Raw genomic sequence first — 14,145 nt, 5'->3', positions numbered from 1 at the left:
CCTCTCCCGTGGCCTCATGGGATAGTGGTGTCCATTGAATGTGCACTTCAGAATCTTGCCAGAAGAAGTAGGTCATCCGGGTACCTTTTGCCTACTGTTTTAGTATTTAGTAACTGTTTTTTTCCTACTGTAATAGGACATACTACTCTGTCTACGTACTGTTTTTCGCAAACTATATAATAGGGAAGTATTCGATTTCGGACGCAGCAGTTTCATTAAAATAAGTCAATATATTTATCCCGTTCAACTCAATATGAACCAGAAAACTGTTGTTGCATTGTGTACTTAAGGCAGTTGTATTTTTTTATTTTTTTTATTCAATCGTTGTGACCTATTATTGTGATGTGGTTTTCTTTCTCAAAACTCCCAAAAGAACTGTTTTGAATTGTTAAGGTCCTGAAATCAGAAATTCTCTCAGATTCCCATCCCTATTAGCTTTCCCCAGCCCTACTTGCCAGAAACATGGTATTCGGGTAAGCCTACCCTCACAGACTGAGTGATTTTTCCTTTACTCTAGGCCTCATTCCTCTTGGAACAGCTGATGTTTATGGTTACATAACATGGCTAAACTGTGAAGTCCTGCTGTGTGCTAGACTGCTCCAGATACTGTTGTTACGCTGACAGACAGGTTCCTTTGTTCCAGGTGGACATAAGGAGAAATGTACACACTCTTATTGTGGGGCGAGCTGCGTTATGTCTGCTTGACATGTGATTGTTATTGTCAGTTCTGTAACGCTTTGTGACAGCAAATATGGAAGGCTGGGAGGGAATGTGTCAGCGTGGCAGATTGGTAAAGGGTGGTTTACACCCGCCCCGCCGCGTGTCAAAAATGTGTCACGGCGTCCTTCTGCTCTGGCCTTTGTCATGCATTTACACTGTAGAGGAAAAGCCCACTTGAGCGACGTGTGCTTCATCTCTGGCTCTGTTACAAAACCTAGTGTGCTGCCTACATAGGGAACATTATAAGGCGTTCCCATTGACCAAAAGCTAAATTAACACTGCATGTGTTATACTGAAGGTAATCCCATAAGGTGTTTTTCATATGTTGTGCTAATTTTATGTAGAGCGTTGCAAATCACTGTCTTGGTTATATTTCAGTTCAATATAGGCAGCAGACAGCAAAGCAGCTCATTAGGTAATAAAACACGGCCATTACATAATTTCTTTTTTTTGCTCTTTTGACAGTTCAAGCCTAGCGAAGAGGAACCAACACGCAGAGCTGGATTACGTCCAGAGGGGGCGCTATGAGTTTCTGAGATTGTCCTTTCTTTCCTGTCCCGCATCTCTTTTGACTCGTCTTTCCATTCAGCCGTGGATGGTGAGCAGCCAACGAGTCCCAGAGGAGCTGTGAGGTGTTTCTCACATCCTCATTTGCCAGGACACACTCCTCTTATTATCAACCCAGTCACTTCAGAAAGAGCCGTCGCAGCCACAATGAGTTCCCACAGCCGCCCAGGTAAGAGCTCTTTGTGGCCCTTCAGTGCTTTTCATCTTAGGTTACCCCTCTCAGAACAAGATAAACACTATGGAATCAGCTCCGATCGGGTTTCAGTTACGTCTGTCTGTAAATAAACCTTTTGTGATCCAGATATGTGCCATTACAAACCCGTTTTTCTCTGTAGAAGAGGATAGTGTTTCTCAGCTACAGGAATAGCACGTGATTGGGCTTCGAGGGTTGAGAATCAGCCTTGAGATGCCAGAAAAGGCTTTTGAGCAGCTTTTTGATTCGCACTCAAATATCTGTCCCCTCGACTTTGCCAAGGCCGCCTTGTCCAACTGTCAGCTCGAGGAGGAGTTTGATTATTCTTGGAAAAAATTTTAAGCTGTGCTGTTTCTCCCTGGCTCCTTCTCTTCCTTTATCTTTCCTCTTCTCTCTTTCTGCTTATATGTTCCTTGTTGTGTTCGCAGAGGAAAAGGTCAGAGAGTTTCAGATGGTTTCTTTTCACTGAATCATCCGCTAGACAGATGAGCACTCTGTAGTTGTACTGCTTTATTCTGAGCCATTGGGTTAGTAAAGCAATGAGAGGTCAGTTACAGGGATTATGCAACAATTAATGATGTGGTTGAAATCCAGGCAGTTCAATAGGAATCTTCGTGATTGTGAATTTTTCAGAATTGTGAATTGTGAAAGATTTCAGCACGCAGATTTCAGGCTCAACGGGTTCAAGTTAATCTTGCGGACAACAGAAAGCAGCTTGGTTAGTGACTTCTGTGTTTGATACACTATTGACAATTGATAATCAACCTTTTTGCATGCAAAATTTCGCCAATATTTTGCTAATGATATTGTGGTGTTCTTAGCCTAACCCTGCCTTAACTGTGGTAAAATCACTGTGCTTATTGTTTCTGGCTTATAACATTCATTAATGATGATAATACTGAAAAATATCAATCATTATTATCAACTGTTTTCAACATTGATAATTATAAGAAATGTTTCTTCAGCACCAAAATCTGCATCTTAGAATGATTTCTGAAGGATCATGTGACACTGAAGACTGGAGTAATGATGCTGAAAACTCAGCTTGGCATCACAGGAATGAATTAGATTTTAAAAATATATTAAAATTGAAAACATATTTTAATTTGTAATAATATTTCACAATATTACTGTTTTATGGTATTTTTTTATCAAATAAATTCAGTATTGATGAGCATAAGAGACTTCTTTAAGGGTGTGTAAACACTTGTCAGGTTTGGTTTGATTAAAATGAATTTTGGTGCGTTTGCTCTGTTAGTGCGGTTTATTTGAATAAGTGTGAACGCTGCCATCTGAACCCTCATGCGCACCAAACAAGCGGACCAAGCTTCCAAACAAACTCTGGTGCAGTTCGACTGAAATATGAACGCAACACGGACCAAAGACATGTTAACGAACCAAAAACTGGACATGATGTCACAAGATGCGACCCTAAAAAGGACAGAATGCTCAAGCATACCCTTTTTTCCCCCGTCATAGTCCCTATGTTGCCCATCACAGGCATCAGAACCACGTCTCCTCACAGCAGATCTTTGTTTTGCGTGTGTGATGAAGGGATTCCTGCCGCTGTTTTGACTCCTTTACACATTTTATCACTGTTAGAAATTACAGTGTGAACTCTAAGCGAACCAGGACTAAATGTATGATTTTCTTTCTTGGTCTGGACCAAAAGAACCAAGAGAACCGAATTACAAGTGTGAGCACACCCTAAAACCTTTGAACAGCAGTTTATGTATGAGTATATTCAAATATTTACATGAAATATTAAGAGGTTTTCATCTGAATATTGTTTCATGTAATGGTGTTGAGAGCAGTGTTTTGCTCCACATGAGTAGATTACAGAAACAACACTCATTAGCCAATCATCTCACTCCTGATCTTCTCAAAGGGTTAAAGACTTCGTTGGTGGTCTGTGTTGCTAATCCAGGGTTGATGTAATAGTTTTGTTCTCTCTGAGCTGGATTGGAGATTGGAGGCCTGATGTCACCTCTCACACATCCCATCCACTAATCCGCTTTTGGTCCAAAAGAGCATTTTCGGCCGGGGATCGCCAGCATCAGTCTAATCTGCTGTTTCTCATCAGAGGAGGTCATTCCCTGAACACTCTCTCTCTTTCACTGAATTTTCATCCACATCACATTCCTTCAGCATCTGTTGACATTACCCAGTGTGCCTCAATGTGGACTTTCTTCTCGAGACCCGTCCTTCACATCTGTACAGAGAAAGTATGTTTTTTAAAGCTTATTATTTGTGGTACAGAAAGCATTTGCGAATGCTTGCGCTCAGTCTCAGGACTTGCGCCATGGAGAGCAGCTGTTTGATTGTCAGCTTGCTGCTCTCGTCCCATGAGCCACATGAAAAGCAATGGCTGATTTGCCAGTAACGATGAATATCGCTTTAGCGCTCTGGGCTTGTATTTATTTCAGTACCTTAGAAGCTTTTGCCTGAGGCTCTGATATCTCTGTGCATTTGAAGGTGGACAGCTTGATGTACTTTCATTTCTCTCCAGAGCTTCTGGACTGGCAAACAGGTTTTTGATCCGGCCGTATCAAAGTCCAGATTTCCTTTGGGAATATCAGGCGGTTCCATTCTGCTGGGTTACTGGGTGATGGAGCCCATTGTTTTCTGTGTACCCAGTTGCATGGACTGCCCAGTTTAGCCCAGCAGGCTGACATCATGGCTGCTAGCCTACAGGCTTTACTGCTCCACACAACTGGCACTAATGGTGTGTTTGCCCCAGGGTAGGCGTATGGGGAACGCAACTTGATCCAGATGCAGACGCCAGTGCACCAAACTCCCCTACAGCAGACTCGTAATCGCAGTCTGTCACTGTTTTTAGTCGGGCCGTGCAGCTGCAAACCTGCCTGCTCCTCAGTCAATCTCTGTTTATGCCGTATTACTGCCACCATCGAGTCTAAGAATAGCTCTTGAGAAGTCTTAACCCATAATCCCCTCGCATGAGAGAACCTAGTGCTGCACAGTGTGATTGGCGTGTTTTAATAATCCTTGAATAATCTGATTCTACCTAAAATGTTGGTTAAAGTATCAAATTGGAAAACAATTCCAATTTCATTTCAAAACTATAAATCATGTCTCATCCTGAGACTTTTCTATGTTTTTCTGTTTTTTTTATATTTTAGAAATGTTAGAAAGATGAAAATAACAATTACAGCAAATCATCTTTTTAAGTGAACTGAATCAGTCACTTTCTCTGATATGAATCACAAGCTTTCACTTGGTAATTTGTAATGCTAACAGAATTTTTTTTTCTTCCAGAATACTTGATTTTTTCTTTTAAAAGAAGTCTTTTTTTACATGCTCTACTGTTCAAAAGTGTATGAATAGCATTTTTGATGATTAATATAGATTAGATTAGATTTTTGATGAATGGAAAGTTCAAAAGAACGACATTTGTTTATAAGTAAAATTATAGTAGTCTTTTTCGATCATCAGTGTCCTTGTTGGATAAAAGTATTAATTTAAAAATAAGTTATTGACTCTGAACTATTGAACAGTAGTTTATAAACTTTTGGAATCTGCAGTTGGATTGAATTGATTTGGACTGATGGAAATCTGTGCCTGTAAACTTGCGTCACTGACTTTTTCTTTCTTTCTTGTATCAGTCTTTGCTTTCTTGCTTGCTTGCAAGTTTGAGATTTAAAATGAAAATGTGGAAAATATGTCCTGATGTTTACGAGGGGCGGACAGATTTACATGGTTGAAATGTGAATCATAATGTGTTTTTTGTAAAATGTGAGTACACGGTACAGTGATAGATTCATGTTTTCCTTGAATTTTTTTTTTGCCATCAATAATTCCTATTATTTTGAATTCCACTGGCCTGATGGAATGCTTGTTATATGTTTTTATTTAGTAGGCCTACACGCATTACCACATTATGTGCAATACAAAAATAGTGGGTAAACTTATTTTGGTTGTTGCTATGCTTTTTTATTATTTTTTTTATTATTATTTTGAGCTGACATTTTGTTGGGTGGCTTAATTTGTTCTAGTCCCGCGGTCATCGTTTTGAACTATTAAACCAATTTGTGTTGGAACTATCTTGTTTTGCAGAGTTTAATCATGATATTTGAGTGCTTTTTGTGCCTCATTATGTGTAATTATTTCCTTCTCGGCATTCAGAGGGCAGGTTTTTCAGGGAATTTTTCCTTCCCCCAATAAAACCCAAACTATGTCTCTCTATGAGTTCCAGTCAGTTTGTCCATTCATTAAATAACCTTGTGCTAGGAGTTTTGTTTCTCTGCCAAATTTAATGCTGGTTAAGTTGTTGGGAGTAAGAGAAAATTGCCATATTGCCAAAAGGCCATGACCATGTGAGGTCATTTGAGTGTTGTTAAAGGTAGCAAATATGTAGTTCTGGCTATTGGTTCTGTTTAAACAGTGATATGCATTGTGTGTGAGTTTTAGAGATTAATCAGCCAATATTACATTAGGAATATTGCACAGGCAATAACTTCAGCTGCATGTTCTCACTCTCTTCTCTCCGACGATGAAGTGAAGTGACACACACCCGCTTCCTCTCACTCACTCGTCTCATTCGCTCCGGTTAAATAGTGCTTGTATTGTGATTCATTTTACTAATTCCCACAGGTTTTGCGTTCACACCACTGCGTGCACGCCACTGATCTTTATAATTGACGCGCACATAAAGCCGCCTTTCAAACAGCTTGTGAGTCGCAAGTACCAAAATGAGTATTCAGTTAAACACATTCAGGTCTGGAACGTAAATAGTTGATAAAGATAATGCATTTTGTGTAACAGTATATTGAATCTGTGCATAAACTTAGTGACAGCAAGAATATTAGGCTGCTGTCTGCCATGTTAATCAAAGAACAAAAGACAAGAGCGGAATGGTGGATATAATACTGAAATAGACCTGCACATAATCATGGTATGTGAGACATACACAATATTGGCCCATATATCTGTCTGTCTCTAGAGTGCATCTCAAGTGTGGTTGTGCAATTGTAATATAGATCATAGCAACTGTATTATGTAAGTTGTTTTCATTTTTCATGTTTGTTCAGTTGTTGTTTTGCGTCATACCTTGAGGTTTGCAGAGATTTCTTCCCTCTTCAGATCTTAAATCTTAATCTTCTCTGTTTATGAATTGCATGTCGTGTGAAGCTTGTTTGTACGTTACATCCTCACTTCTCATGAAGGGATCCCATGCTCTGGGAACCTCTGTTGATAGAAAAGTAAATGATATAGGAGTGGTCTTTCATCACGAAACCTATTTTTATCCGGTTTCTCAGGGCCCTTTTCCTCAGAAACGTGAACGTTTGCCATGCCATGTGCTCACGGATCATTTCTGTCATGAAGCTCAATTATTTTCCAGCAAGAGGAACTGTTGATTGGTGTTGAAGGATGACAGATCATATATTCTTTGCTGGTAACACATTTTGGGTGGTAGTTTTGTTTCAGTGATCAAGCGCTGTGCCGATCTCACAAGTAGGTTAGTCTCCTGGCTCAGGTTGTGGGGAGATCGCTCTCACAGGCCTGAACAAGGCCCATGATTAATTGCTGGCAGGCTGAACTGTGGGGATCTTGCGTCAATAAATCGTCATGAAGGCAACTCTCCTGCTTCAAACATAAACACAAAGACAGGCCGGGCTGTGACTGAAGCCTGGCCAGCGCTAGTTAGGGCTCTACAGGTCCTTTGAGGCGCTAGCGCAGTTTATTTAACACCCAAATTTTATTAGAGGAGATCTAGCCACAGGTCTCTCTGGGCTCTTTAATTTAACTAAAGCCAAGGCTTGGATTTGTGAAGTCTAAGAGTTGTTTGAGTCCTTGTCTCAAACAAATGAGGGCGAATTTATTTAATTCAAACCCAGTGACTTTTTTTGCTGTTAGCTTTCCTTTTTGTCTTGTTTTCTTTCCAGATCATAGTTTCATTCTCAGTTATTATCCAGCAAAACGTTTGCTATTGGGTGGTCTCTGTTTTACACTTACAGTATGTAGATGGATCTTATAGACCGATTCAAATGTTGATTGACTATTGTCAATGAATATTGTTGAGTGTTATTGTGATTTGATTTATTTTCAATATTTCTTTTAATATCTACGCTACCAACAGATTAAGGTTAAGGTTAAATTACTTTTATTCAGCAAGAGATCAAAAGTGCAAAAGTGACCGTAAAGACATTTATTTTGTTAAATGCAAAAATATTTGTATTTTTCAAATAAATGCTGAACTTTTTACTGGAGAAATGGTTGCTGAAAAATTTGCTTCACACAGGAATAAATTACATTTTAACATTATATTCAAATAGAAATCAGTTATTTTAAATTGTAATAATATTTCACAATATTACAGTTTTTGCTGTATTTTTGATCAAATCAATGCAGCATTGGTGAGCATAAGGAACTTCTCTCAAAAACATTTAAAAAGTTTCAACGACCCAAAACTTTTAGTTCAAGTTTCCTTCATCACTCAAATTCCTTGCATTTTTCATATATTAAATGTTTAAGTAAAACCTTATGTTGGTAAATATTATATTGTTCTGAATTGTGTATGTACTGTTATACTGGTGCATATAAATGAAATGTAATTAATATTCATTTGCCAGTAAATTACTCAATTACAAAATATTCAATTCGTAATTTTTAACTAGTTTTTTAGTTCTTATGTCAACCACTGGAACACAATGGCTGATTGAAATTTATGGTTTGGTTTGGTTTGGTATGCCTAGTCCTTATACAAGTACATATAAAATACTGTGCTAAACATTTATCGTCATAGGGTTTTAATATTTTTAGCCTTTCTCCTGTTGATTTGAGCTCACTACTCGCAGCTAACCTTCCGAGAGCTCTACATTCCTTTCCTTTTGGAGAGGTAATGCTACAGTACATCCATGCAGAAGGATCTTGAAGGAAAGGGAATTAGACGCTAGTGCACGCACAGATGCACTGAAACCCAAAATATCCCTCGATCCTTTTTCAGCTCCAGTTCGGTAGCAGATGGTTTTGAATAATTCATGACAAGTTTGTGGGTAGCGTTCAGCATCACATTTATCCTGAGGACTGTTAGAGTTCATAATTTTCTCAAAAATGTTCTCCTCATCCCAAAAATGACACAAGTGCTGTGTGATGTTCGTAAGTGCGGCAATTTCCCCAGAACTCTTTTTTTTGTATTGTAACATTTCCATGTAACATGGAAATCTGCAGAGCTTTTTGCATAAAATTGCCCTAAGTGTCTGTTATTCTTACTTTTACTTAAAAATGACCACAATAAATGGAGATACTATGTGGGTTCAATGAAAGAGTTTCAAATATGTTCTGTCAAATATGGAGAAGTTGGGAACAGGGTGTATTTGAGAATTAAATTTAAATTAAATCAAATACAAGTCTGAGACAACTAGTACTGAAATTGCTTTAATTCAGCATTTGGTAACTTTATTTCAAGGTGACGTAGTTACACGTTACTACATGTACTTACTGTAGTAATAACAGTAAATTATGCATAATTGCGTAACTAACCCTAACCGTAACTCTATAGTAAGTAAATGTGGTTAATTTATATTACGCAGTAGTACTTAAGTGCAATGTAACTACATCACCTTAAAATAAAGTGTAAGCTAGCATTTTTATAATTTGAAAGCAGCATAACAATTTGATTAAAGTTGTATTGAAAAAAGGGTATCACTTTATTTTACTGTACTATTCCCTGTGTGCATACTATGTATGTATTATAGTTATTACCAATGTAGTTGGTTACCTTATATATAATCTATAATCTGCATTAGCATAGCAATACAAGTTTTTTTTACAGGATTTTTGTTAAAACTGTGGTGGGTGGACCTCGGTCCTTCTAGGGGGGTTGGGGGGCATGCCCCCCCGTGAGAGAATTTTGTGCATTTTAATGTTAAATTCATCAATCTGGTGCATTTTGAGAGTTCAAAATTAAAAGCTCCAACCCATATTCAGTGTGCAAATTAAACAAAGAAAAATTCAAACCTCTTTTAGTTACAGTGTCTATTTACATTACACCTACTACATAATAATAGTTATAATATTAATCCAATGACAGTAATTGCCATATTTTGTAAAACAAATGCACTAAAAAATAAAGGAAACTTTCATAATTAGTTTTGTACCAATTTCTATACTTGAAAGAGATAAGCACATGATCTTTTATTTTGACGCAAACTGCATCAAGCTTTTATTTTGGCGGAAAACATGGTTTACAAACGCCTCTCATTAGATTTCTAGTGAATTGCGGTAATCGTCAACTATGCAGATGTGGAAATAATCTGTAACTGGGTTATGGGTTCCTACACTCATGACATTGCCTAAGTGTTTTGAAAGTAGTTCTGCTTACCGCAGGCTCTACACTCTCTCATCTCTCTCCTGATCCTCATCACTATCATCATCATCACAGGAGCTGATGAAGGGCAGAAAACATATATTTTGACACATAAAGCGTCTGCTTTAAGGGCCTGGTTCTATTTTTTCACGCTATTTCTCTGCACATTCCTTGCGTTTCTTCTCCATCTATTTTGACAGATACACACTGACACTGCTGCACGCTCGCTCACTCGTTTAAAGTTGTGATTGGGCCAGCCCAGTGTCAATCAAGAAAAGAACCAATGGGCCGCTGATCTACGTGTTTCATGTGCTGGTCTGTCAGAAAAAAAAAAACTAACACTGACTTTTTTGGACCAATGCATTACACCGGCACAAACCCAGCGCCGCCAATTAAGCAAAACAAAACCAAACGAATGGGCCGCCGATGTACAAATTTTATGGGCCGTTAAAAAAATAAATAAAAAAATTATGTATATGAGATGTATCGGCCCGAAAAGCACGTCAGCCCACCGGGAAAATGCCCGGTATGCCCAATGGCCAGTCCAGCCATGCCTTATATTAATCTGTAGTTTCTTAGGTAAGTACACTTAAGTGCGCATACTGTAAAATAAAGTGCAACCGAAAAAAGTATGCATTTCAGAATATCTTCTTTTGGCCCTTTTCTGCAGTTTTTTAAAGGGGTGGTTGATTATGATTTCACTTTTTTAACTTTAGTTAGTGAGTAAAGTTGCTGTTTGAGCATAAACAACATCTGCAAAGTTACAATTCTCAAAGTTCAAAGCAAAGGAAGATATTTGCTTTTAAAGAAATTGCTTTTTAAGGACTACAACAAACGGCTGGTACATCTTCTCGAGTCTCTCCATCATTGTCTGAATCCGGTTTGAACATAAAAGGCTAAAAGTTTTAGAAATTTTCAGTGCATGTCTGTGTGAGTGCAAGCTGTTGAAGCTCCGCCCTCTGTGCTGGGAGCAGCAGCTCATTTGCATTTAAAGGAACAGACACAAAACGGTGCGTTTTTGCTCACCCTCAAAAAGGGACAATTGTAACATGCTATATAAAAATATCTGTGGGGTATTTTGAGCTAAAACTTCACATACACACTCTGGGGACATCAACGACTTATTTTACATCTTGTGAAAAGGGCGTTATACCACCCCTTTAAATGATCAATGTCCCTATTTTGCTTAAACGATTAGTCACATAGGAATTCTTATTCATTTTATGTCATAACTTTTCTTTGTTTATACTTTTTGAATCTTAAAACTGCTTATTTACCAAGAAAACCAACAAAAAGAAGTCTCAAACAGCATCTATCAGGGCCAGAGTCAAGGCTTTAGAGGAAGTTAATTACCCAGGCAGTGATATTGGAGACCAGTGTGTTTGTTTAAAGTGTGCAGTGGCCTGTATTACTTGCGTAAAACTGTAATCAGGAGGTGATTTTCAGGGGGGTTTGTGGGTAAATCAGTGTAAATATTAGTCTGTGGTCTACGAAGTGTAGAATTAGTGTTGTAAGGTCACCAAAATGTCATTGCTATTACCAAACAAGTGCTCTGGAAAATTTGCCGCTGTGGAAAGATAGATGTGTTGGCGGAAGCCAGAGAGGGGAGGACTAGTTTAAACAAAACCTCCTCAGAACAATGGAAATGATGAGAGAGTAATGAGATTTATATGCTGTCATTGTCTCATTTTTTCGTTTTCCATAATATCCAATTCTGCTAATCCAATTCGGGGTGAAATATACCCGCGTTCTGCCTTTGTATTGAATTTAAGAAATGCCTCGGGTTCCGCTTTGCCAAAAGGGACGTTTATCGTTCATTTATGAGTTTTTCCAAAATGAAATATGACTGTTATGAATAGGCACTCAAAGCTTATCCTGCATGTGTTTATGGCTTGTCATTTTTTTTCTTCTTCATATTGAGGCATTATCACATTCCACTCATTTTTTCAGATGGCATCTCACACAACTACGCAGATTTGCAAACCCACAGTCTGGCCCTCATGAGCCACATGAATGTGGCAGGAAAGACCAGCTAATTGCAAAGTTAAGAGCATTTTGACGTAGCCTAGCACTTGCTGTGCACGCCATTTAAAACATGTTTTATAGCCGCATCTAACACACATCAAGGCACACGTATGCTAGTTTGTCTGGCAGACGAGTTCGATTACAGCTTCAGAGACCAGAGCGAGCAGCCAATCTTGATGAGGCACGCCGCACCATTACGAGGCAGACGGCTGGCCAAACCCACCAGCCCGCCACTGTTAGGACCGTGCAGTTAACCAGCACTTGTGGGAAATTCACCAGCTTCAAAGCCCCGGAGCCAGATGTGACGAGATGTTTTCTTTAAATAATCCTCAACATCTCTTGTTTTTTTACAAGCAGGGTTGTTTCACAGGCCACCACAGTTTGTTTCCATTTCCTCTGTGAATTGTGCTTTGTGTTCAGGAACACCACAATTCAGTCATGTCAGTGGGGATGTTTAAAATGATTTGTTTAAAGGGGTCATGATGACTAATCAAATATTTTGAATCAAATGAAATCCGTTCTATGTGCTTTAAGGACTGAAACTTTCACAACTCGAAGCTTCTTTCCAAGTGAAACTAAGCCACAAAGATTACTTTTTTAATTACATTTTTTCCACTGAGAATGGCTTTTAAAGGGGTGGTAAAACGCCTTTTTTCGAAGGCTTGATTGTGTTTGTGGGGGTCACTGTAACATGTTCATGCTTCGTTTTTAAAAATTCGCATTATTTTTCACATATTTAACCATTATTCTACACTGCTCTGTCCCTCCTTGTAAAAACGGTCGGATGATTTCCGCGTTCTATGAAGCCCCGCCCTTCAAAATACGCAATGGGCTCAGATTGGTTAGCTGGCCCAGTGTGTTGTGATTCGCTTACTGCCAAGTACACGTTGTTCGGAAACGTCACGCCCCATTATCTTTACCGGTAGTTTGTGCTTCAGTAAACAACTGAATATTGTCAATATTGCCATACCAGTTTGAGCCCGAGTCAGACCCAGAGAATGTTAGTGGAGAGGATCGAGCAGAACCTGTGCAAGAATGGCTGTTAAAGGACGTTTCAGAAAGGTATGTTTTTAAGACTGCAGATCGCTATATGACACTGTTACTTTTGTATATTTAGAACGATTGTAGCTAAATATCTGTCGCCTGAACTATTAATCCAATACGAACACTAAACATTGGCTTTACAACAGTAGCCAAATCAAACACAAAACCATGTTTAGCATGCCTGTAGATAAACAATACATAAAAGCTATAATCAAAGAATAATTTACACTGATCACATAAACGACAACACAACAACCACGAACATTCCAAGTTCGCTGCGCTGGTGGTATTAAACAGAACAGAAGTTTGTATGTGTTTGTCGGATAAGTATGAATTAACGTTAGCATAAAACAAACTGATTTGTGGAGCCAAACAGCGTTGTCCTTCGTTTACTTCCTTGCTACAACGTACAATTAACAATACGAACTATTACAGGAAAACACAACGATGAAAAATAAATCATACTTGCAGGTTGTGGCCCGTAAACAGTTTCTGTTTTTAAAGTTGGAACTGCTCCATCTAGCCGTTGTGCGAATCCTTCATCGGAGGAGGGGTTTATGTAAATATTGGGCTTAGTGATGTCAGCAAGCCCGCAGGAATGTCGTGTAGTCCCTACTGGCCGTTTTTTGTAGTTCTTAGAAATTGATTTCTTTAAAAGCAAATATCTCCCTTTGCTTTAAACTTTGAAAGTTGTAACTTTGCAGATGTTGTTTATGCTCAAACAGCAACATTACACACTAACTAAAGTTAGAAAAGTGAAATCGTGTTTTACCACCCCTTTAAATTCCTTTTCAATTGGGGTTGTAGAATTGCAGGATGCAGAACAACAGGATGTAGAATTGCAATTCAAATTTGAATGTAAGGAAGTAGAATTGAAATTCATAGAACTAATTTTTAACTAGCAAACTTTTAACTAGCAAAGTTTGTCACGCCAAACTTTTGAATATTGAAAAAAGATTTGAAGGTTAGGACAGACAGACAGACAGACAGACAGACAAGTTTATATTAGCTTATATTTCATCACATTTAGTAAATTAGGACAATGGTGGAATCAATTCCTCTTCCTCTGTCATTCAACTTCCTAATACAGAGGAAAGATTTCTTTTACTTCTAAACTAGAACATTGTTTATTTTTAACAATATAATTTGATAATTTCACTCTGATCTTCACAGTTTGTTTCTTTACCTTTTTTTTTAGCGTTGATAGTTTTGTGAATCATTACTCTTAGGACCGACCCACCAGAGTAAAAAATTACCTGTTTAATTATAA

General features: G+C 38.3%; 1 protein-coding gene across 4 annotated transcripts in view; it reads left to right on the top strand.

Annotated features, from left to right (window-relative positions):
• hdac4 (histone deacetylase 4) overlaps positions 1-14,145 on the top strand; it is a 218,259-nt gene that overhangs the window by 14,142 nt on the left and 189,972 nt on the right. For 3 of the 4 annotated variants that reach the window (XM_084123202.1, XM_084123200.1, XM_084123201.1), the window contains exon 2: positions 1,186-1,456. The exons of the other annotated variant lie outside the window; for it this stretch is intronic. In XM_084123202.1, coding sequence (XP_083979328.1) covers positions 1,435-1,456 — 22 coding nt within the window. In that variant the 5' untranslated portion in view covers positions 1,186-1,434. The remainder of the gene's footprint in view (positions 1-1,185; positions 1,457-14,145) is intronic. 4 annotated transcript variants of the gene reach the window in all.

This window comes from Abramis brama, assembly GCF_963993115.1.
Source record: "Abramis brama genome assembly, chromosome: 8".
Taxonomy (NCBI): domain Eukaryota; kingdom Metazoa; phylum Chordata; class Actinopteri; order Cypriniformes; family Leuciscidae; genus Abramis; species Abramis brama.
Note: the sequence above shows the minus strand (reverse complement) of the source record. Positions and strands in the feature narration are given on the sequence as shown.